This window comes from Oncorhynchus gorbuscha, linkage group LG12 (assembly GCF_021184085.1).
Source record: "Oncorhynchus gorbuscha isolate QuinsamMale2020 ecotype Even-year linkage group LG12, OgorEven_v1.0, whole genome shotgun sequence".
NCBI lineage: Eukaryota > Metazoa > Chordata > Actinopteri > Salmoniformes > Salmonidae > Oncorhynchus > Oncorhynchus gorbuscha.
Window position 1 is genome coordinate 27,103,707 of NC_060184.1, and position 25,666 is coordinate 27,129,372.

A 25,666-nucleotide genomic window follows, 5' to 3' on the forward strand; every position below is an offset into this window, starting at 1 on the left:
ACGACACTCCTTCCTCTGTTAGTACCACAGTATGCTTCATGCCAGCGTACAACATACATTATTCATACTGGCACAATGAATAAATCATCACATCAGAAAATATTCCTCTCTCCATCAGAGAGGAATGGACCATGCCTGGATGGATATGCTCGCTCACCCTATGGATGGATGGCTTTTCCCCATTGGCAGGTTGTGTGTGAACGTGTGTGTGTGTGTGTATTTGAACATATATGTGTGTGTAGGGCAAGCCCAGCCCCAGAAGTGACTTGTCTTATCAACTCTATGCAAGAATTTGCTATGAGTCGTCTTAGGAAATCAACATTCTCTTTGTTGGTCTTGCCAACCACCAATGTCACACCACTGAGAAGCAGAGGTGACATCATTTAAGTCTGATATCTGATTGGAGGTTAACTTTAAAGTAATACTAGTGGTCAACAAGGTTTTGAATCCAAACAACTCAGATGGTTATACAAGGGTCTAAGATTCATTGTACTTTCTCTTATTTGTTTCTGCCCAGCTGTGGTGAGATTCTTTTTTCTCTCACTTTCTCTCTCTTCTCTCTCTCTTCTTCCCCCCTGTTTCTTTTCTCTATTTCTTTCTTTTCTGTTTCTTCTCTCTCTTCTGTTCTGTTTCTTCTCTCTCTTCTGTTCTGTTTATTCTTGCTCTTTCTTTTCTGTTTCTTCTCTCTCTTTTCTGTTTCTTCTCTCTCTTTTTCTGTTTCTTCTTTCTTTCTTTCTTTCTTTCTTTCTTTCTTTCTTTCTTTCTTTCTTTCTTTCTTTCTTTCTTTCTTTCTTTCTTTCCTGTTTGTTCTCTTTCTTTCTTTCTGTTTCTTCCCGCTCTTTCTTTTGTTTCTTCCCTCTCTTTCTTTTGTTTCTTCCTTTCTTTTGTTTCTCTCTCTCTTTCTTTTGTTTCTTCCCTCTCTTTCTTTTGTTTCTTCCCTCTCTTTCTTTTGTTTCTTCCCTCTCTTTCTTTTGTTTCTTCCCTCTTCTTTCTTTTGTTTCTTCCCTCTCTTTCTTTTGTTTCTTCCCTCTCTTTCTTTTGTTTCTTCCCTCTCTTTCTTTTGTTTCTTCCCTCTCTTTCTTTTGTTTCTTCCCTCTCTTTCTTTTGTTTCTTCCCTCTTTCTTTCTTCTCTCTTTTGTTTCTTCCCTCTCTCTCTTTCATTTGTTTCTTCTCTCTCTTTCTTTTGTTTCTTCCCTCTCTCTTTTCGGTTTCTTCCCTCTCTCTTTCTTTGGTTTCTTCCCTCTCTTTCTTTTGTTTCTTCCCTCTCTTTCTTTTGTTTCTTCCCTCTCTTTCTTTTGTTTCTTCCCTCTCTTTCTTTTGTTTCTTCCCTCTCTTTCTTTTGTTTCTTCCCTCTCTTTCTTTTGTTTCTTCCCTCTTTCTTTCTTCTCTCTTTTGTTTCTTCCCTCTCTCTCTTTCGTTTGTTTCTTCCCTCTCTTTTCTGTTTCTTCTCTCTCTTTCTTTTGTTTCTTCCCTCTCTCTTTTCGGTTTCTTCCCTCTCTCTTTCTTTGGTTTCTTCCCTCTCTTTCTTTTGTTTCTTCCCTCTCTTTCTTTTGTTTCTTCCCTCTCTTTCTTTTGTTTCTTCCCTCTCTTTCTTTTGTTTCTTCCCTCTCTTTCTTTTGTTTCTTCCCTCTCTTTCTTGTTTCTTCCCTCTCTTTCTTGTTTCTTCCCTCTTTTCTTTCTTCTCTTCTTTTGTTTCTTCCATCTCTCTTTCTTTTGTTTCTTTGTTTCTTCCCTTTTGTTTCTCTTTTCTGTTTCTTCTCTCTCTTTCTTTTGTTTTTCTTCCCTCTCTCTTTTTCGGTTTCTTTCCCTCTTTTGTTTCTTCCCTCTCTTTCTTTGGTTTCTTTTTGTTTCCTCTCTCTTTCTTTTGTTTCTTCCCTCTCTTTCTTTTGTTTCTTCCCTCTCTTTCTTTTGTTTCTTTTCCTTTCTTTCTTTTTGTTTCTTCCTCTTTCTTTCTTTCTTTTGTTTCTTCCTGTTTCTTCTCTTTCTTTTGTTTCTTCCTCTCTTTCTTTCTTTTGTTTCTTCTCTTTTGTTTCTTCCCTCTCTTTTTGTTTCTTCTTTCTTTTTGTTTGTTTCTTCCCTTTTGTTTCTCTTTTCTTTTGTTTCTTCTTTTGTTTCTCTCTTTCTTTTGTTTCTTCCTCTCTTCTTTTCTTTTGGTTTCTTCCCTCTCTTTCTTTTGTTTCTTTCCCTCTTTTGTTTCTTTCTTTTTTTCTTTCCCTCTTTTGTTTCTTTCTTTTTTTCTTCCCCCTCTTTTGTTTCTTTTCTTTTGTTTCTTCCCCCTCTCTTTCTTTTGTTTCTTCCTTCTTTCTTTCTTCTCTTTAGTTTCTTCCCTCTCCCTCTTTCTCTTTTTTGTTTGTTTCTTCCCTTTGTTTCTTTTTCTGTTTCTTCTCTCTCTTTCTTTTGTTTCTTCCCTCTCTTTCTTTTGTTTCTTCCCTCTCTTTTGTTTCTTCCCTCTCTTTCTTTCTTCTCTTTTGTTTCTTCCCTCTCTTTCTTTCTTCTCTTTTGTTTCTTCCCTCTCTTTCTTTCTTCTCTTTTGTTTCTTCCCTCTCTCTCTTTCTTCTCTTTTGTTTCTTCCCTCTCTCTTTCTTCTCTTTTGTTTCTTCCCTCTCTCTTTCTTCTCTTTTGTTTCTTTTCTGTTTCTTTCCTCTCTTTTCTGTTTCTTTCCTCTCTTTCTTTTCTGTTTCTTCCCTCTCTTTCTTTTCTGTTTCTTCCCTCTCTTTCTTTTCTGTTTTTCTTCTTTTGTTTCCTCTTTTGTTTCTTTCTCTTTTCTGTTTTTCTTCCCTCTCTCTCTTTTCTGTTTCTTCCCTCTCTCTCTTTTGTTTCTTCCCTCTCTCTCTTTTGTTTCTTCCCTCTCTCTTTTGTTTCTTCCCTCTCTCTCTTTTGTTTCTTCCCTCTCTCTCTTTTGTTTCTTCCCTCTCTCTCTTTTGTTTCTTCCCTCTCTCTCTTTTGTTTCTTCCCTCTCTCTCTTTTCTGTTTCTTCCCTCTCTCTCTTTTCTGTTTCTTCCCTCTCTCTATTTTCTGTTTCTTCCCTCTCTCTATTTTCTGTTTCTTCCCTCTCTCTGTTTTTTCTGTTTCTTCCCTCTCTCTATTTTTTGTTTCTTCCCTCTCTCTCTTTTGTTTCTTCCCTCTCTCTCTTTTCTGTTTCTTCCCTCTCTCTCTTTTCTGTTTCTTCCCTCTCTCTATTTTCTGTTTCTTCCCTCTCTCTATTTTCTGTTTCTTCCCTCTCTCTATTTTCTGTTTCTTCCCTCTCTCTATTTTCTGTTTCTTCCCTCTCTCTATTTTCTGTTTCTTCCCTCTCTCTATTTTCTGTTTCTTCCCTCTCTCTATTTTCTGTTTCTTCCCTCTCTCTATTTTCTGTTTCTTCCCTCTCTCTATTTTCTGTTTCTTCCCTCTCTCTATTTTCTGTTTCTTCCCTCTCTCTATTTTCTGTTTCTTCCCTCTCTCTATTTTCTGTTTCTTCCCTCTCTCTATTTTCTGTTTCTTCCCTCTCTCTATTTTCTGTTTCTTCCCTCTCTCTATTTTCTGTTTCTTCCTGTTTCTTCTCTCTCTATTTTCTGTTTCTTCCTCTCTGTTTCTTCCTCTCTCTCTTTTCTGTTTCTTTCCCTCTCTATTTTCTGTTTCTTTCTTTTCTATTTTCTGTTTTCTTCTCTCTATTTTCTGTTTCTTCCCTCTCTCTCTTTCTGTTTCTTCCCTCTCTTTCTTTCTGTTTCTTCCCTCTCTTTCTTTCTGTTTCTTCCCTCTCTTTTTCTGTTTCTTCCCTCTCTTTTTCTGTTTCTTCCCTCTCTTTTTCTGTTTCTTCCCTCTCTTTTTCTGTTTCTTCCCTCTCTTTTTCTGTTTCTTCCCTCTCTTTTTCTGTTTCTTCCCTCTCTTTTTCTGTTTCTTCCCTCTCTTTTTCTGTTTCTTCCCTCTTTTTTTTGTTTCTTCCCTCTTTCTTTTTGTTTCTTCCCCCTCTCTTTCTTTTGTTTGTTCTTGCGCTTTCTTTCCTCTCTCTCTTTCTTTTGTTTCTTCCCTCTCCCTCTTTCTTTCGGTTTCTTCCCTCTCCCTATTTCTTTCGGTTTCTTCCCTCTCTTTTCTGTCCCCCATGGACTTTTGGTTTCCCTCTCTCCGTCTCTCTGACCATGATTAGAATGTTTTGTAATGCATGTAAATGCTTTGTAACTTAAGTTTATGCTTTTGCATGTGAATCCATAAATATAGTAATTAAATACACTTGGATTTCAAATTCAATTCTCTGAGAATTTCGTCATTGTCTATTACTTTAACTCAACCATATTCTCTTGCATATTGCTAATTACTTTATAGTCAGATAAAGATGATTCATTTAATAGGCTAATTGCTTAGTCTTATTACGAGGTGCATGTGAGGTATTTATAATATCAAACATGATAAATATTACTGTCCAATGAGTGCAGTGAATGTATGCACAAGCGTGCTGGCGCCGGAACAGAAGGAAGACGTTTTACGTGCCCCCAAACAATTGTGTTTTATTGTTTGTTTATCTGTGTTGTTTGTAACTTGTTTTTTAAAACTATTTTTGTAGTGTTGCTGCTACCGTCTCTTACGACCGAAAATAACTTCCAGACATCAGGACTGCGATTACTCACCACGGACTATCAGAAAACATGATCTTTTTTTCATGACTCGAGAATATATGGATCCCTCGAGAACAGGCCCTAACCCCAGAGATCTGAGTGAACAAGAGGCAAAGAAAGAGAGGCCGAAAGGGCGGGCTGCCTTCTGAGGAGTAGGAGGTGATCGAATAAACCCCTACTCCCCTCAATTCTACCAACGGGACATTAAAACTGTAGCATCTTATGCTTCACGGAGCTGCGGCTGAACGATGACAATATCAACATACAGCTGGCTGGTTATACGATGTGCCGGCAGGATAGAACAGCGGCGTCTGGTAAGACAAGGGACGGCGGTCTATGTATTTTTGTAAACAACATCTGGTGCAAGATCTATAAGGAAGTCTTAAGTCATTGCTCGCCTGAGGTAGAGTTTCTCATGATAAGCTGCAGACCACATTACTTACCGAGAGAGTTTGTCTATATTCTTTGTAGCAGTTTATATACCACCACAATCAGAGGCTGGCACCAAGATAGCATTGAATGAGCTCTATTCCGCTATAAGCAAACAAGAAAACGCTCACCCAGAGCCGGGGACTTTAATGCAGGGAAACTTAAATCAGTGTTACCTAATTTCTATCAACATATTAAATGTGCAACCAGAGGGAAAATAACTGTACACCACCTATACTCCACACACAGAGACGCATACAAAGCTCTCCCTCGCCCTCCATTTGGCAAATCTGACCATAATTCTATCCTCCTGATTCTTGCTTACAAGCATAAATTAAAGCAGGAAGCACTAGTGACGAGATCAATAAAAAAGTGGTCAGATGAAGCAGATGCTAAGCTACATGACTGTTTTGCTAGCACAGACTGGAATATGTTCCGTGATTCCTCTAATTGCATTTTAGGAGTACACCACATCTGTCATTGGCTTCATCAATAAGTGCATCAATGATGTCGTCCCCACAGTGACCATACGTACATACCCCAACCAGAAACCATGGATTACAGGCAGCATCCGCACTGAGCTAAAGGGTAGAGATACCGCTTTCAAGGAGCGGGACCCTAACCTGGAAGCTTCTAAGAAATCCGTCTATGCCCTCCAATGAACAATCAAACAGACAAAGTGTCAATACAGGACTAAGATCAAGTCGTACTACACCGGCTCTGACGCTCGTCAGATGTGGCAGGGCCTGCAAACCACTACAGACTACAAAGGGAAGCACAGCCGAGAGCTGCCCAGTGGCACGAGCCTAACGGACGAGCTAAACTACTTCTATGCTCACGTCGAGGCAAATAACACTGAAACATGCACGAGAGCACCAGCTGTACCGGAAGACTGTGATCACGCTCTACGCAGCCGATGTGAGTAAGACCTTTAGACAGGTCAACATTCACAAGGCCGCAGGACCAGATGGATTACCAGGACTTGTACTGCGAGCATGCGGTGACCAAGAACACTAAGGTAACCTGCCTAAATAACTACCGACACGTAGTACTCACGTCTGCCATGAAGTGCTTTGAAAGGCTGGTCATGGCTCACATCAACACCATCATCCCAGAAACCCTAGACCTACTCCAATTTGCACACCGCCTCAACAGATGATGCAGTCTCTATTGCACTCAACACTGCCCTTTCCCACCTGGACAAAAGGAACACCTATGTGAGAATTGTAGCTCATCAATAGGCTAAGGACCCTGGGACTAAACACCTCCCTCTGCAACTGGATCCTGGACTTCCTGACAGGCCCCCCCCAGGTGGTAAGGGTAGGTAACAACACATCCGCCACACTGATCCTCAACACAGGGGCCCCTCAGGGGTGCGTGCTCAGCCCCTCCTGAACTCCCTGTTCACTCATGACTGCACGGCCAGGCACGACTCCAACACCATCATTCAATTTGCTGATGACACAACAGTGGTAGGCCTGATCACCGACAACAACGAGACAGCCTATAGGGAGGAGGTCAGAGACCTGACCGACCGTGTGGTGCAAGGACAACAACCTCTCCATCAACGTAATCAAGACAAAGGAGATGAATGTGGACTACAGGAGAAAGAGGACAGAGCATGCCCCCATTCTCATCGACGGGGCTGCAGTGGAGCAGGTTGAGAGCTTCAAGTTCCTTGATGTCCACATCACCAACAAATTAACATGGTCCAAGCACACCAAAACAGTCGTAAAGTGGGCACAACAAAACCTATTTCCCCTCGGGAGACTGAAAAGATTTGGCATGGGTCCTCAGAAGGTTTTACAGCTGCACCATCTAGAGTATGGTTGCATCACTGCCTGGTATGGCAACTGCTCGGCTTCCGACCGCAAGGCACTACAGAGGGCAGTGTGAACGCCCCAGTACATCACTTGGGCCAAGCTTCCTGCTATCCAGGTCCTCTAAACCAGGCTGTTTCAGAGGAAGGCCCTGAAAATGGTCAAAGATTGCCTCCCTCCACTCTCCACACCACTGCCACTCTCAGTTGTAATCTATGCATAGTCACTTGAATTAACTCTACCTACATGTTGATACTACCTCAACTAACTGGTGCCCCCACACATTGACACCGGCACCCCCGTGTATATTTTGTTATTTTTTACTGATTTAAATACTTTGATCTCTTATTCTCATATGTATTTTTTTGAAACTGCACTGTAGATTAGGTTCTTTTAAATAAGCATTTCACTGTAAGACCTTTTGTATTCGGCACATGTGACTAATAAAATTAGATTTGATTTGACCGTGTGTGTGCGACATCAGGACCATGCATGGAGCCAGATCAGAGGGGACTTCAACCATCGACCCCACGGCTGTGGTGAGTGTGACCTGGAACAAACACCATTCCACTCAGTGATTCTTATTGTTTTATGGCTTTTCCCAAGAACGCTGACCAGTGAATGATTACTAAGAGACAATCTGGGTGCACAAGCACCAACACTAAAGTAGAACTAACTGGGAGTGAGTAAGGGCATACCAGATGCATGGAACTAACGATATGTAACATGCTGACTCCACAGGCCACACGCGTCCGTCCACGTGCGCCATTGCGCGCATGTTGATTTTGTCCATCCACACCAGACGCGATCATGACACGGAAGTTAAAATACCAAAACCAACTTTGAACGAACTATATTAATTTGGTGGCATGTTGAAATACACATGAAATATTTATGGACATTTAGCTACCTATCGTTTTTAGCTAGTTTGTCCTGGGAGAATAACATTAGGCTGTTATTTTACCTGAAATGCATGATCCTTTTCTTAGTTTCTTTGTAGAATTTTCACCAGGAGTCATACAAAATTGTGTGTTTCTCTACCCTGACTATTAATCCACAGATAAAAAGGGAAACCTAGTTAGTTATCATTAATTCATCTCTCTTTTTTTGTCTTTCAAGCAGGTGGGTCTGTATCTTCCTGATATCCAATAAGAGGAGACTTGAAGCTCGTAGAGCGTCTCAGATAGAACCAAGTTGTATTTTCGCGCTTGGCTACGCAGACACTCGTTCACGCTTGCGAGCCATGTGGTGAAATGATTGAATAACATGTATGTGTACATATATTTTGCAACACTCGCTCACTCCCAACGTGGCCGGTGAGGTTTGCGTGTAAAGGGTACATAAGATGCACACAATGATATGTAAGCATCAGAGACATATGGGCCTATAAACAGAGATATTACTCTGGTATGTCTTAAGCAAACCAACATACAGTAAGACGCATAAGGACATGTAAGGACACATAAGATGCAGCAGAATGTCACAGCGAGCTTTCAGTGTCTTAAGGGTGGGATTAGTCTGGCTTGTCATTTAGCTCTGAGGACTAAAAAGTATGATTTCCCAGGGGTCCCTAATGCTGTGCAAAATTCCCCTAGAGACCTAGCCCTGACGTCTTCAGGGGAAGTAGGAGTGGGGGATCGAGGAGAAAGTAAGAGCAAACACGCAGAGAAGTGAGGGAGGATGTGGGTCAGTAAATGAGTGACTGAGGGGAATGAGAGCGAGCATGGATGTAAGGGTGTGTGTGTTTGTGTACTAGAGAAACAGCAAGAGAGTGCATATGTGCGTTCAAATTAGTGGTAAATTAGTGAGTGAAAGTGAGGCTCAATCCCAATACCCTCCCCCTCCGTTCTGTGCAATCCCCTGAGCCCCATCAAGACAAAGTGGTATCCCAATTCAACTTGGAGCAAGGCGTAGTGCCTTTTCAGCCCTTTGGTAGGCCCACAATAAACGAAGCAAATCAACATGCAGTCTTTCTATCAAGTGTTTCCAAAAACTCCCATGAAGCTCTGCAACCCAACCCTGTCAAGTTGCGTCAAGAATAATAGCTGACAAGAATACTATTATGGAAGCAAATTTAAGTAATTATAACTTCATAAAGAATCATTAAAAGAACATTAGCCAGCTACTGTACCTATACATTTAGCTTGCTATATGGGCATTTGACATTTGTATGAATTGTAGTTTGTGTTGTTTGATGTTGTAGGGACTCCTGAGCAAACCAAGGTGTCATCTTGTGAAACCCAGTTGATATAAAGAATCTAGCTAAAGCATTTACTGCAAATGTAATAAACACTTTTGTAAGCTTGCCTTGCTGTTCATTAATAAAAACATACAAGATAGTCATGCAATGCAGCTTAAGTAACGTAGTTAACTTTTTTCTTGCTTATTGTATGTCTATGGATGGATGAGTAGCTACGTAGCTGATCTGTGCATGGACCATGACACGTTTGGCACAATAGTTCAGAACAGCCATTAAACCCCAAGAAACTGAAGAAAATGACTGAGTGAATGAAAGTCCTGCTTCAGTACTACTCCACATTGAACTACAGCCAGAGGACGGGTACATTACTACTCCACATTGAACTACAGCCAGAGGACGGGTACATTACTACTCCACATTGAACTACAGCCAGAGGACGGGTACATTACTACTCCACATTGAACTACAGCCACAGGACGGGTACATTACTACTCCACATTGAACTACAGCCAGAGGACGGGTACATTACTACTCCACATTGAACTACAGCCAGAGGACGGGTACATTACTACTCCACATTGAACTACAGCCAGAGGACGGGTACATTACTACTCCACATTGAACTACAGCCAGAGGACGGGTACATTACTACTCCACATTGAACTACAGCCAGAGGACGGGTACATTACTACTCCACATTGAACTACAGCCACAGGACGGGTACATTACTACTCCACATTGAACTACAGCCACAGGACGGGTACATTACTACTCCACATTGAACTACAGCCACAGGACGGGTACATTACTACTCCACATTGAACTACAGCCAGAGGACGGGTACATTACTACTCCACATTGAAATACAGCCAGAGGACGGGTACATTACTACTCCACATTGAACTACAGCCAGATGATGGTACATTACAGACACATTGGTGTTCTGCTGTTTTCATTTGTTGCGCATATTAAAGTACTTATTTGGTGAATAAGAAATATAAGGAAATCTATTACTGCCGTCAGTACAGTCATTTCGGAAAAACAAGGCTTGTCGTCAATGAATTGCGTGGTAGGCTACCCTTTGGCCGCTTCTGCTGTTCGCGAATGATGTAGTGATGTCCCATTCCACAATGTGATTCATCTCTCCCCATCACTAGCTGCTCCATCCCACACTGAGGGACACTCGAAAATGAGGGGGAGGGGTATTGGGATTGAGCCAAAGTGTGTGTGTATGTTTCTAATGCGCTGGTGCCCACCCTGCTCGCGCCGTTTGATCTGCTGGATCTGGTCCACGGTGCTCTTGAGGATGTGGCACTTGTCTGGCTGGACGTTGAGGCTGGCGATGTCGCCCATGTTGGCAGACAGGAGCTCGGCCAGCTCGTCTATGTAACGACACTCCAGCTCCCGCCGCCGCTTCTCCACACTGCAGGGACACACACACACGCACGCACACACACAAACACAAACACACGCACACAGGTTAGGTTTATAGTTGAGAAATGTTCATAACTTTGCTGAATGTGATTTCATGGAGTGTTAGCTGCAACCAAGTGAATTTCCCTTCACAATAGTAAGGAACGTAAGATCAGGATGGTCGGCGGAGAATAAAGGATCACTAGACGACATACAAAATATATCCAAAACAATATACTTCCATCTCAGGAACATTTCCAGAATTAGACACGTCATCTCTCAGCCAGATTCCCGAAAAAAAAAAAAAAAAAAAAAAAATCGGTCCATGCATTTGTTTCACCTAGGCTAGACTACTGTAATGCCCTCCTCTCCAGCTGCTTAGACTCTACTATCAGAAGTCTATAACTGGTACAGAACACTGCAGCTCAGATTTTAACCAACACTAGAAGCCATTAGCGCATCACTCCAGTTTTATCTGCACTACATTGGCTGCCTGTAAAGTATCAGTCTGATTTTAAGATCTTACTCTTAACTTTTAAGGCACTGCATGACCTTGCCACCTCTTATCTGACAGACAAGCTCGTTCCCCATATAACCCAGTGAGGGCGCGCCGATCCCAAGAAACTGGTCTGCTTACGGTTCCTTGATCCAGAACCAGGGGGCGGAGCGTTCTCTATTAAAGCACCTCAATTGTGGAACGGCTTGCACTGTCACGTAAGAGGAGCAGACACTATTAATGTTTTTAAATAACTGTTAAAACCCCACCTTTTTAGCCAGGCTTTTAATAGGCAATTGTTTTACACATCCTCTGTTTATGTTCTTTTATGATTGTTTTCATGTAAAAGTGTGTGGCAAATTTAAATGCACTTTAAATAAAAGTTTGATTTGTTTTGGTTTCATTACCATTCGGTCATCAGATTTGCAACCAATGCTGTTTATAGGGCACATCACTGTACTCCATACTCCTCATCTCTATATACCGGTCGCAAGACCCACTGGTTGATGGTTATTTATAAAACCCTCGTAGGCCTCACTCCCCCCTATCTCAGATACCTACTGCAGCCCTCATCCTCCACATATGACATCTGTTCTGCCAGTCATATTCTGTTAAAGGTCCCCAAAGCACACACATTCCTGAGTCGCTCCTCTTTTCAGTTCGCTGCAGCTAGCGACTGGAACCAGCTGCAAAAAACCCACTCAAATTGGAAAGTTATTTCCATCTCTTCATTCAAAGACTCAATCATGAACACTCTTACTGACAGTTGTGGCTGCTTAACGTGATGTATTGTTGTCTCTACCTTCTTGCCTTTGTGCTGTTGTCGGTGTCCAAGAATGTTTGTACCATGTTAAGTGCTTCTACCATGTTGTGCTGCTGCCATGTGGTGTTGCTACCATGCTATTTTAGGTCTCTCTTTATGTAGTGTTATGGAGTCTCTCATCGTGATGTGTTATCCCAGTAAATAAGAAATAGTTCTTAACTGACTTGTCTAGTTAAATAAAGGTTCAATAAATAATAATTTGACTTGACACAGGCCATGAAACACAAACAGATATCTAGTTCTAGAGTACAACAAAGTCAGGAGATGAAGGATTTCCTGAAGGACAGGAGACAAAGAGGTGAATGAGATGAGATCACAGCCCTTGGCTCATCAGAGAGTATCCAGGCAGACTGTCTGTCAGCTGCTGCAGCTGGGTTGGTACCAACGAGTGCTGGGCAAGGATGGAGAGGAGAGGAGGATCAGGGCTGTCGGATCTACAGGGACAGCGAGCCTCTCAATAATTCATGGCCTACATGAAGCTAGCATAGAGAGAGAGAGAGAGAGATAACCTGCACATGTCCTCTACCGTATGCTTATTGTTCAATGTATGGTTATTTTGATCCTTGGTTATTGTTGTTACTGTTGTCCCGTTGACAATTTTGATTCTTATCATCTTAACATTGTAAATATCCAAAGTTAGCTTTTTGTTACGCCGTACATTGTTACGCCATGCCAATAAAGGAGAGGGAGAGAGAGATGGAGAAGCCTGACAGAGCAGTGTAGAAGACCAGTGCAGAGCAGTGGGAGAACAGCTGAGAGGAGGAGGACTAACCCTGCAGCCAGATTGTTATTCTTTCACCCAGCAGGGCATCATCACCTGACAAGGGGGATGAGAGGAACCCTGCTGAGATGCTATCCATCCTCTCTCTTTTTCCCCCCTCGTTCCAATTCTCAAATCCACCGTCTCTCTCTCCTTTTCCCCATCTATCATTCTCTCTCACTCTCTCTGTCAACCATTCGCTCTACCTTCCGTCTCTCTCTCTCAATTCAATGGCTTTATTGGCATGGGAAACATATGTTAATATTGCCAATGCAAGTGAAGTAGATAAACAAAAGTAGAAAACATGTACAGTAAACAATACACTCAAAAAATACATTTCAAAAGTCATATTAGGCCTATATACAGTGTTGTAACGATGTGCAAATAGTAAATAAACATAAATGGGTTGTATTTACAATTGTGTTTGTTCTTCACTGGTTGCCCTTTACTTGTGGCAACAGTTCACAAATCGTGCTGCTTTGATGACACTGTATTTCACCCAGTAAATATGGGAGTTTATCAAAATCGAGTTTGTTTTCGAATTCTTTGTGGATCGGTGTAATCTGAGGGAAATATGTGTCTCTAATATGGTCATACATTTGGCAGGAGGTCAGGAAGTGCAGCTCAGTTTCCACCTAAATTTGTGGGCAGTTGCACATAGCCTGTCTTCTCTTGAGAGCCAGTTCTGCCTACGGCCTTTCTCAAAAGCAAGGCTATGCTCACTGATTCTGTAAATAGTCAAAGCTTTCTTTAAGTTTGGGTCAAAGTCAAATCAAATTGTATTGATGTTAATGTGAGTGTAGCGAAATGCATGTGCTTCTACACTCAGCAAAAAAAAGCTGGTGTGGCCACCAGCTACAGTGCATGTCCTCCTCATGGAATGCACCAGATTTGCAAGTTCTTGCTGTGAGATGTTACCCCACTCTTCCACCAAGGCACCTGCAAGTTCCCAGACATTTCTGGGGGGAAGGCCCTAGCCCTCACCCTCCGATCCAACAGGTCCCAGATGTGCTCAATGGGATTGTGATCCGGGCTCTTCACTGGCAATAGAAGAACACAGACATTCCTGTCTTGCAAGAAATCACGCACAGAACAAGCAGTATGGCTGATGGCATTGTCATGCTGGAGGGTCATGTCAGGATGAGCCTGCAGGAAGTGTACCACATGAGGGAGGAGGATGTCTTCCCTGTAACGCACAGCGTTGACATTGCCTGCATTGACATTGACGGACGCTCCACCTCCAAATCGATCTCGCTCCAGAGGACAGGCCTTGGTGTAACGTTCATTCCTTCGACGATAAACGTGAATCCGACCACCACCCCTGGTGAGTCAAAACCGCAACTCATCAGTGAAGAACACTTTGTGCCAGTCCTGTTTGGTCCAGCGACGGTGGGTTTGTGCGCATAGGCGATGTTGTTGCCGGTGATGTTTGGTGAGGACCTGCCTTACAATAGGCCTACAAGCAGTCAGTCCAGCCTCTCTCAGCCTATTGTGGACAGTCTGAGCACTGATGGAGGGATTGTGCATTCCTGGTGTAACTCGGGCAGTTGTTGATGCCATCCTGTACCTGTCCCGCAAGTGTGATGTTCGGATGTACCGATCCTGTGCAGGTGTTGTTAAACATGGTCTGCCACTGCAAGGACAATCAGCTGTCCGTCCGCTCTCCCTGTAGCACTGTTTTTGGCGTCTCACAGTACGGAAATGGCAATTTATTGCCCTGGCCACATCTGCAGGCCTCATGCCTCCTTGCAGCATGCCTAAGGCACGTTCACGCAGATGAGCAGGGACCCTGGGCATCTTTCTTATGGTGTTTCTCAGAGTCAGTAGAAAGGCCTCTTTAGTGTACTACGTTTTCATAACTGTGACCTTGCCTACCGTCTGTAAGCTGTTAGTGTCTTAACGACCGTCCCACAGGTGCATGTTCATTAATTGTTTATGGTTCATTGAACAAGCATGGGAAGCAGAGTTTAAACCCTTTACAATGAAGATCTGTGAAGCTATTTGGATTTTTTCTAATCATCTTTGAAAGACAGGGTCCTGAAAAAGGGACGTTTCTTTTTTTGCTGAGTTTAGTTTGAGTACACTGCTCAAAAAAATAAAAAACACTAAAATAACACACCCTAATGAATGAATGAAATATTCTTATTAAATACTTTTTTCTTTACATAGTTGAATGTGCTGACAACAAAATCACACAAAAAATGATCAATGGAAATCAAATTTATCAACCCATGGAGGTCTGGATTTGGAGTCACATTCAAAATTAAAGTGGAAAACCACACTACAGGCTGATCCAACTTTGATGTAATGTCCTTAAAACAAGTCAAAATGAGGCTCAGTAGTGTGTGTGGCCTCCAAGTCCCTGTATGACCTCGCTACAATGCCTGGGCATGCTCCTGATGAGGTGGCGGATGGTCTCGTGAGGGATCTCTTCCCAGACCTGAACTAAAGCATCCAACTCCTGGACAGTCTGTGGTGCAACGTGGCGTTGGTGGATGGAGCGAGACATGATGTCCCAGATGTGCTCAATTGGATTCAGGTCTGGGGAACGGGCGGGCAAGTCCATAGCATCAATACCTTCCTCTTGCAGGAACTGCTGACACACTCCAGCCACACGAGGTCTAGCATTGTCTTGCATTAGGAGGAAACCAGGGCCAACCGCACCAGCATATGGTCTCACAAGGGGTCTGAGGATCTCATCTCGGTACCTAATGGCAGTCAGGCTACATCTGGTGAGCACATGGAGGGCTGTGTGGCCCCCCAAAGAAATGCCACCCCACACCATGACTGACCCACCGCCAAACCGGTCATGCTGGAGGATGTTGCAGGCAGCAGAACGTTCTCCACGGCGTCTCCAGACTGTCACGTCTGTCACATGTGCTCAGTGTGAACCCACTTTCATATGTGAAGAGCACAGGGCGCCAGTGGCGAATTTGCCAATATTGGTGTTCTCTGGCAAATGCCAAACGTCCTGCACGGTGTTGGTCTTTAAGCACAACCCCCACCTGTGGATGTCGGGCCCTCATACCACCCTCATGGAGTCTGTTTCTGACCGTTTGAGCAGACACATGCACATTTGTGGCCTGCTGGAGGTCATTTTGCAGGGCTCTGGCAGTGCTCCTCCTGCTCCTCCTTGCATAAAGGCGGAGGTAGTGCTCCTGCTGCTGGGTTGTTGCCCTCCTACGGCCTCCTCCACGTCTCCTGATGTACTGGCCTGTCTCCTGGTAGTGCCTCCATGCTCTGGACACTACGCTGACAGACACAGCAAACCTTCTTGCCACAGCTCGCATTGATGTGCCATCCTGGATGAGCTGCACTACCTGAGCCACTTGTGTGGGTTGTAGACTCCGTCTCATGCTACCACGAGAGTGAAAGCACCGCCAGCATTCAAAAGTGACCAAAACATCAGCCAGGAAGCATAGGAACTGAGAAGTGGTCTGTGGTCACCACCTGCAGAACCACTCCTTTATTGGGGGTGTCTTGCTAATTGCCTATAATTTCCACCTGTTGTCTATTCCATTTGCACAACAGCATGTGGAATGTATTGTCAATCAGTGTTGCTTCCTAAGTGGACAGTTTGATTTCACAGAAGTGTGATTGACTTGTTGTTACATTGTGTTACAAAGTGTTCCCTTTATTTTTTTGAGCAGTGTATATGGATGAGCGATGGCCGAGCGGCATAGACAAGGTGCAATAGATGGTATAAATTCAGTATTTACAAGTGATATGAGTAATGTAAGATATGTAAACATTATTAAAGTGGCATTATATAAAGTGACTAGTGATCCATTTATTAAAATGTGTGATTGGTTCTCAATGTAGTTTGCCCCCGGTGATGCATTGTTAGACCGCACCACCCTCTGGAGAGCCTTACGGTTGATAAGCTTGTCAGGGTTTTGGGTGACAAGCCAAATTTCCTCAGCCTCCTGAGGTTGAAGAGTCGTTGTTGCGCCTTCTTCACCACACTGTCTGTGTGGGTGGACCATTTCAGTTTGTCTGTGATGTGTATGCCGAAGAACTTAAAACTTTCCACCTTCTCCACTGTTGTCCCTTCGATATGGATAGGGGGGTGCTCCTTCTGCTTTTTCCTGAAGTCCATGATCATCTCCTTTGTTTTGTTGACGTTGAGTGAGAGGTTGTTTTCCTGACGCCACAATCCGAGTGCCCTGTCTCATCAATGATGGTAATCAAGCCCACTACTGTTCTGTCATTTGCAAACTTGATGATTGAGTTGGAGGCGTGCATGGCCACGCAGTCGTGGGTGAACAGGGAGTATAGTAGGGGGCTGAGCAAGCATCATGTGGAGCCCCAGTGTTGTGGGTCAGCAAAGTGGAGATGTTTTTTCCTTCCTTCACCACCTGTCAGGAACTTCAGGACCCAATTGCACAGAGCGGGGTGGAGACAGAGAGTCTCCAGCTTGATGATGAGCTTGGCAGGTACTATGGTGTCGAATGCTAAATCTAGTCAATGAACAGCACTCTTACATAGGCCTTCCTTTTGTCCTTATGGGATAGGGCAGTGAGCAGTGTGATGGCGATTGCGTCATCTGTGGACCTGTTGGGGCGGTATGCAAACTGAAGTGAGTCTACAGTGGCCGGTAATGTTTTTTATTTATTTATTTCACCTTTATTTAACCAGGTAGGCTAGTTGAGAACAAGTTCTCATTTGCAACTGCGACCTGGCCAAGATAAAGCATAGCAGTGTGAACAGACAACACAGAGTTACACATGGAGTAAACAATTAACACATCAATAACACAGTAGGAAAAAAAAGGGGAGTGTATATACAATGTGTGCAAAAGGCATGAGGAGGTAGGCGAATAATTACAATATTGCAGATTAACACTGGAGTGATAAATGATCAGATGATCATGTACAGGTAGAGATATTGGTGTGCAAAAGTGCAGAAAAGTAAATAAATAAAAACTGTGGGGATGAGGTAGGTGAAAATGGGTGGGCTATTTTCCAATAGATTATGTACAGCTGCAGCGATCGGTTAGCTGCTCAGATAGCTGATGTTTGAAGTTGGTGAGGGAGATAAAAGTCTCCAGCTTCAGCGATTTTTGCAGTTCGTTCCAGTCACAGGCAGCAGAGTACTGGAACGAAAGGCGGCCGAATGAGGTGTTGACTTTAGGGATGATCAGTGAGATACACCTGCTGGAGCGCGTGCTACGGATGGGTGTTGCCATCGTGACCAGTGAACTGAGATAAGACGGAGCTTTACCTAGCATGGCCTTGTAGATGACCTGGAGCCAGTGGGTCTGGCGACGAATATGTAGCGAGGGCCAGCCGACTAGAGCATACAAGTCGCAGTGGTGGGTAGTATAAGGTGCTTTAGTGACAAAACGGATGGCACTGTGATAAACTGCATCCAGTTTGCTGAGTAGAGTGTTGGAAGCAATTTTGTAGATGACATCGCCGAAGTCGAGGATCGGTAGGATAGTCAGTTTTACTAGGGTAAGCTTGGCAGCGTGAGTGAAGGAGGCTTTGTTGCGGAATAGAAAGCCGACTCGATTTGATTTTCGATTGGAGATGTTTGATATGGGTCTGGAAGGAGAGTTTGCAGTCTTACCAGACACCTAGGTACTTATAGGTGTCCACATATTCAAGGTTGGAACCATCCAGTGTGGTGATGCTAGTCGGGCATGCGGGTGTGGAGGTGATATGATCCTTGACTAGTCTCTCAAAGCACTTCATGATGACAGATGCTATGGGGGCGGTAGACATTTCGTTCAGTTATCTTTGCACTCTTGGGTACAGGAACAATGGTAGCCATCTTGAAGCATGTGGGGACAACAGACTGGGATAGGGAGTGATTGAATATGTCCGTAAACAGACCAGCCAGCTGATCTTCACATGTTCTAAGGACGCGGCTAGGGATGTCATCTGGGCCAGTAGCCTTGCGAGGGTTAACACGTTTAAATGTTTTACTCACATCAACCAAGGAGGAGGGGGGGTGTCGTCCTTGTTAGCGGGCAAAGAAGGTGTTTAGTTTGTCTGGAAGCGTGATGTCTGTGTCCGTGACGTGGCTGGTTTTCTTTTTGTAGTTCGTGATTTCCTGTAGACCCTGCCACATACATTTTGTGTCTGAGCTGTTGAATTGGACTCCATCTAGTCCCTGTACTAGAATTTTGCTTGTTTGATTGCCTTGCGTAGGGAATAACTACACTGTTTATATTCAGCCATATTCCCAGACCTCTTTCCACCGTTAAATGCGGTGGATCGCACTTTCAGTTTTGAGCGAATGCCGCCATCCATCCAATGTTTCTGGTTAGGGTAGGTTTTAATAGTCACAGTGGGTACAACATCTTCTATGCACTTCTTTATAAACACCCTCAACAAGTCAGCACATAGGTCAATGTTATTCTCTGAGGCTGACCGGAACATATTCCAGTCCGGGTGATCAAAATAATCTTGGAAGTGTGGCTTCCGATTGGTCAGACCAGCGTTGAATGGTTCTTGTAGAGAATTCTAAGTAGAGTGAGCAGTAGGACTTTAGTTCCTGTATGTTGTTATGATTACACCATGAGTCATTAATCATGAAGCATACACCCCCGCCCTTCCTCTTCCCAGAAAGGGTGTTTATCTCTGTTGGCGCGATGCATGGAGAGACATGTTTCCGTGAAACAGAGAATGTTTCAATCTCTTCTGTCTCTCTGGAAAGAGACGTTACATTGGCTTGCAGTATACTTGGGAGCAGTGGGCGATGTACATGTCTATGGAGCCTGACCAGGTGGCCGCTTAGTCTTCCCCCTCTGCTGCGCCGTCAGTCACAGTGGTCAGGTATTCTGCCACTGTGTATTCTCTGCTTAGGGACAAATAGCATTCTAGTTTGCGCTGTTTTTTTGTTAATGCTTTTCAATGTGCCAAGTAATTATCTTTTTGTTTTCTCATGATTTGGTTGGGTCTCTTTGTTTTTGTGAACAGAGCCACAGGACCAACTTACTTAGGGGACTTTTCTCCAGGTTCATCTTTCTGTACGTGATGGCTTTGTTATGGAAGGTTTGGGAATCGCTTCATTTTAGGTGGTTGTAGAATTTTAGGTGGTTGTAGATTTTTGATAATGAGCGAGTATCATCCTCATTCAGCTTTGCATGCATTATTTGGTGTTTTAAGTTGTACACGGAGGATATTTTTGGAATTCTGCATGCAGTCTCAATTTGGTGTTTGTGTTTATTTTGTGAATTATTGGTTGGTGGGCGAACCCTAGACCCCTCTCTCTCTCAGAGACCAGAGACACACAGGGGCGTCTCGTTACCTTGGGGGCCGATCAGAGCTCCCAGGGCCGCTTGGTGGGTGGGCTGGAATCCCGGGCCTGGAGCCAGGCCACAGGGCAGGCATGCTCAAACACACACACATAGGGGAGGCGCATGCATTTACACTCAATCGCACACGTATACACACAGTGGATGCGCTCACTTCCACACAGCAAGCCCAGCGGCTAACTGGGTTAGCCTAGCACTGACAGCTGGGAATGACTACTAGCTCTACACTGACCATGTGTGAGATATAAGAGGAATGCAGGGACTGACTATGGATCAGCTTGACCTTCTCTCAAATTCCACCAACAGAAGAATACATTTTTAGCCCGCTGAATCTGAAAGTAAGTTGCAGAAGAAATGTGGTAAACATGATAAAATATATATGAGTGATACTTGAGAAGTGAGGAGGATAGGATGGGATTGATAAGGGCTGTTCTGCTGTCTTCGGCAATCCCTGGCCCACAGGCTAATATTTGTGTGTGAGGGGGAGTGAGTGCACATATAACTGCTTATGTGTGCGTATGTACAGTAACTATGTGTGAGTGTATGTGTGTCTGTATATGTGAGTGTATGTATGTGTGTGTATTGTATGTATATGTATGTGTGTGTATTGTATGTATATGCAAGTGAGTGAGTGTTTGAGACGAGAGCACTGAAAGTAGGTCAGTGCATTGCCAAGGCTGCTTGTGCGCAGGCGTATTGAGTGTGGTGTGTGTAGGGTGTGTGCAGGTCAGGCGCTGTGTGGGGTTGCTGTAGAAACAGAAAGGCAGCTCTGTACTGTGCTGTGCTTTACAGTGCTGTTGATCAGACTGCAGTTACATTAGCCTATTGAGGCCTTGTAGAGGAGACCCTAGCTATAACTCAGCAAGACAGATCAGCCTGCTCCAGTCCAACACCACAGACACACAATCCTCCTTGGCAACCTACATCCACTAACACAGCATCTGTAGGGCCAAATCAGCACACATTGCCTACTTTCTCAAAATCGTTCAAATTCTTACACAAATCTCCCTTTGACATAACTGCATGATTACACAAGAATTCAAGTTTAATACGTGTGCGCTAACAGTGTGCAAGTCAGGTTGAGATTCTGCCCTTACTGTGCTCTTGGCTCAAACTCCTATTCCTCAACAACAACAGGGTATGTGAAATATGCGGCCATAGAAGCGGGTAGTGAAAGACCAATATGACATAAGTATGACCCATAGATAGCAAAAGACAAGTTGCCTGGCTACCCGAACTCCTTGCTCCAACCAAACGCTATGCCATGCCCACGGACGTTAGTTTCTTCTCTGCAATGAGTCTGCATCTGAGTATCTCCCTGACGATTTCTAGCATGGAAATACATTCTAGACCGTCTGATTGGTCCCCGAAATCGATGGGTTGGGCCATAGCCAGAACACCCGTATGAATTAAGTTGAGTTGTCAAGCAAGGTAACAATTGACACGGTGACTGTGTATTGTGACTGGGGTGACTATGCAAACACAGATTAACATAAAAGGCCATATCTGTTGGCAGCTAGCTAGGCTATACGTCTGAGGATGCTTCTTATTGAGTATGTAGAGTAGTGGAAAGAATTTATGCATGAAGGACAAAGATCATCATCATCCTCATTGTCCTTCATTCTGGATGAGAGTGTCTGCTAGTTCTGAGTGACTTACCTCTGGCCTGAGATGTCGCATAGCGAGCCCTTCCTCTTACGAGGCTCTGACGTGGCAGGGTCCAGTGCCCTTTCCCCTACAGCACTCATTCTGAGCTTCAGCACACCTGGGGAGAGAAGAGGACTGGGTCAGAACCAGGTCAGGCATAGGAAGCAAATGGGACCCCTCCGATCACACACACACACACCTATGGCTGGCCTAATCAGTGTGCATTTTATCCACCCCCTGACCTTGCCCTGCAGCCCTAACCCAAGCAGGGTTATCGGTAGTGAGTCTGTGCTGGGGGGTTTGATGGAGATTTCTGCAGCTGGCTACGTGGCTGAGGGTCACAGGCATGTACTGTAACTGTAGGGGAGACATACAGCACCACAGATCAAAGACGAAGACTAAGACTGGTTAAATTAAAGAGGCATGTCCAGTGCAGATTTGTGGTGCTGGAATTCCCAGTGATCCATCACAGCTGTTGTTAATGAAAAAGACAAAAAAATTAAACTCATATTTGTGCGTTACACTGACTGGCGTTGGTAAAGAGTAAATGGAGTTTATTAGGGGTTTCCATAATGCTCAAATATAGCCCAAAGTGCTGTTATGGCTGATTTTTGTTTAGCTGTGATTGTTTTTTCCTTTGGTTGACTCTTCGGCCTCCTCTATGCTCCACAAGCAGTGCGATGTGTGATTGGGGTTCAACATTAACTATGGTTTGTGTTTGTCTGCAGCACGTACTATGTATATGAGGCTGCAGACACTGTTTGGTCAACCTTTGGTCGACCGTTGTGACAACGTGGTCAGATGGCTGTGTGTGGTTGCCTCCCCACTGGCCCCACAGGATCGGTTGTTGATTTGCAGAGCACAGCAGGATGCTACCTCTCTCTGTCACTCTGTCTCTGTCCCTGCATCAGGTGTTGTCAGTAACTAGCTGTAGCCATGGCAACTGGACACGCTCAGGCAAGTGTCTTTCTGTGAGGGAATTCTACACCTCATCTGTCTGACTGAGAAAAACACAGTTCTAAAACATCAGTCTCATGAAAGCATGGATCCTAACCTAACCTAACCTACATAACATACCATGGATCCTAACCTAACCTACATAACATAGATCATATCTAACCTACATCACATACCATGGATCATACCTAACCTACATCACATACCATGGATCCTAACCTAACCTACTTAACATACCATGGATCCTAACCTAACCTACTTAACATACCATGGATCCTAACCTAACCTACATAACATAGATCATACCTAACCTACATAACATAGATCATACCTAACCTACATAACATATCATGGATCATACCTAACCTACATAACATACCATGGATCGTAACCTAACCTACATAACATACCATGGCTTGTAACATAACCTACATAACATACCATGGCTTGTAACATAACCTACATAACATACCATGGATCGTAACCTAACCTACATAACATACCATGGATCCTAACCTAACCTACATAACATAGATCATACCTAACCTACATAACATAGATCATACCTAACCTACATAACATATCATGGATCATACCTAACCTACATAACATACCATGGATCGTAACCTAACCTACATAACATACCATGGCTTGTAACATAACCTACATAACATACCATGGCTTGTAACATAACCTACATAACATACCATGGATCGTAACCTAACCTACATAACATACCATGGATCCTAACCTAACCTACATAACATAGATCATACCTAACCTACATAACATATCATGGATCATACCTAACCTACATAACATACCATGGATCGTAACCTAACCTACATAACATACCATGGCTTGTAACCTAACCTACATAACATACCATGGATCCTAACCTAACCTACATAACATACCATGGATCCTAACCTAACCTACATAACATACCATGGATCATACCTAACCTACATAACATACCATGGATCATACCTAACCTAAAAAACATACCATGGATCATACATAACCTACATAACATATCATGGATCATACCTAACCTAAAAAACATACCATGGATCATACATAACCTACATAACATACCATGGATCATACATAACCTACATAACATATCATGGATCATACCTAACCTAAAAAACATACCATGGATCCTAACCTAACCTACATAACATAGATCATACCTAACCTACATAACATACCATGGATCCTAACCTACATAACATAGATCATACCTAACCTACATAACATACCATGGATCCTAACCTAACCTACATAACATAGATCATACCTAACCTACATAACATGGATCATACATAACCTACATAACATACCATGGATCCTAACCTAACCTACATAACATACCATGGATCCTAACTTAACCTACTTAACATACCATGGATCCAAACCTAATCTACATAACATACCATGGATCCTAACCTCACTTACATAATATTCTATGGATCGTAACCTAACCTACATAACATGGCTTGTAACCTAACCTACATAACATACTGGACCCTCTATTTCTGAAACTATCCGCCGCCATTGTCGCAACCCCTATTACCAACCTGTTCAACCTCTCATATCGTCTGAGATCCCCAAGGATTGGAAAACTGCCGCAGTCATCCCCCTCTTCAAAGGGGGAGACACCCTGGACCCAAACTGTTACAGACCTATATCCATTCTGCCCTGCCTATCTAAGGTCTTCGAAAGCCAAGTCAACAAACAGGTCACTGACCATCTCGAATCCCACCGTACCTTCTCCGCTATGCAATCTGGTTTCCGAGCCGGTCACGGGTGCACCTCAGCCACACTCAAGGTACTAAACGACATCATAACCGCCATCGATAACAGACAGTACTGTGCAGCCGTCTTCATCGACCTTGCCAAGGCTTTCGACTCTGTCAATCACCATATTCTTATCGGCAGACTCAGTAGCCTCGGTTTTTCGGATGACTGCCTTGCCTGGTTCACCAATTACTTTGCAGACAGAGTTCAGTGTGTCAAATCGGAGGGCATGTTGTCCGGTCCTCTGGCAGTCTCTATGGGGGTGCCACCGGGTTAAATTCTCGGGCCGACTCTTTTCTCTGTGTATATCAATGATGTTGCTCTTGCTGCTGGCGATTCCCTGATCCACCTCTACGCAGACGACACCATTCTATACACTTTTGGTCCGTCATTGGACACTGTGCTATCTAACCTCCAATTGAGCTTCAATGCCATACAACACTCCTTCCGTGGCCTCCAACTGCTCTTAAACGCTAGTAAAACCAAATGCATGCTTTTCAAACGATCGCTGCCTGCACCCGCATGCCCGACTAGCATCACCACACTGGATGGTTCCGACCTTGAATATGTGGACACCTATAAGTACCTAGGTGTCTGGCTAGACTGCAAACTCTCCTTCCAGACCCATTTCAAACATCTCCAATCGAAAATCAAATCAAGAGTCGGCTTTCTATTCCGCAACAAAGCCTCCTTCACTCACGCTGCCAAGCTTACCCTAGTAAAACTGACTATCCTACCGATCTTCGACTTCGGCGATGTCATCTACAAAACTGCTTCCAACACTCTTCTCAGCAAACTGGATGCAGTTTATCACAGTGCCATCCGTTTTGTCACTAAAGCACCTTATACTACCCACCACTGCGACTTGTATGCTCTAGTCGGCTGGCCCTCGCTACATATTCGTCGCCAGACCCACTGGCTCCAGGTCATCTACAAGGCCATGCTAGGCAAAGCTCCGCCTTATCTCAGCTCACTGGTCACGATGGCAACACCCATCCGTAGCACGCGCTCCAGCAGGTGTATCTCATTGATCATCCCTAAAGCCAACACCTCATTCGGCCGCCTTTCGTTCCAGTACTCTGCTGCCTGTGACTGGAACGAATTGCAAAACTCGCTGAAGTTGGAGACTTTTATCTCCCTCACCAACTTCAAACATCAACTATCTGAGCAGCTAACCGATCGCTGCAGCTGTACATAATCTATTGGTAAATAGCCCACCCATTTTCACCTACCTCATCCCCACAGTTTTTATTTATTTACTTTTCTGCTCTTTTGCACACCAATATCTCTACCTGTACATGATCATCTGATCATTTATCACTCCAGTGTTAATCTGCAATATTGTAATTATTCGCCTACCTCCTAATGCCTTTTGCACACATTGTATATAGACTCCCCTTTTTTTCTCTACTGTGTTATTGATGTGTTAATTGTTTACTCCATGTGTAACTCTGTGTTGTCTGTT

General features: G+C 43.8%; 1 protein-coding gene across 3 annotated transcripts in view; it reads right to left on the reverse strand.

The window, feature by feature from the left end:
- ncoa1 (nuclear receptor coactivator 1) overlaps nt 1-25,666 on the reverse strand; it is a 112,430-nt gene that overhangs the window by 36,379 nt on the left and 50,385 nt on the right. For all 3 annotated transcript variants that reach the window (XM_046291677.1, XM_046291676.1, XM_046291678.1), the window contains 2 exons: nt 21,454-21,559; nt 10,295-10,461 (listed from right to left, as the gene is read on the reverse strand). In XM_046291677.1, the coding sequence (XP_046147633.1) occupies nt 10,295-10,461; nt 21,454-21,542 (256 nt within the window). In that variant the 5' untranslated portion in view covers nt 21,543-21,559. The remainder of the gene's footprint in view (nt 1-10,294; nt 10,462-21,453; nt 21,560-25,666) is intronic.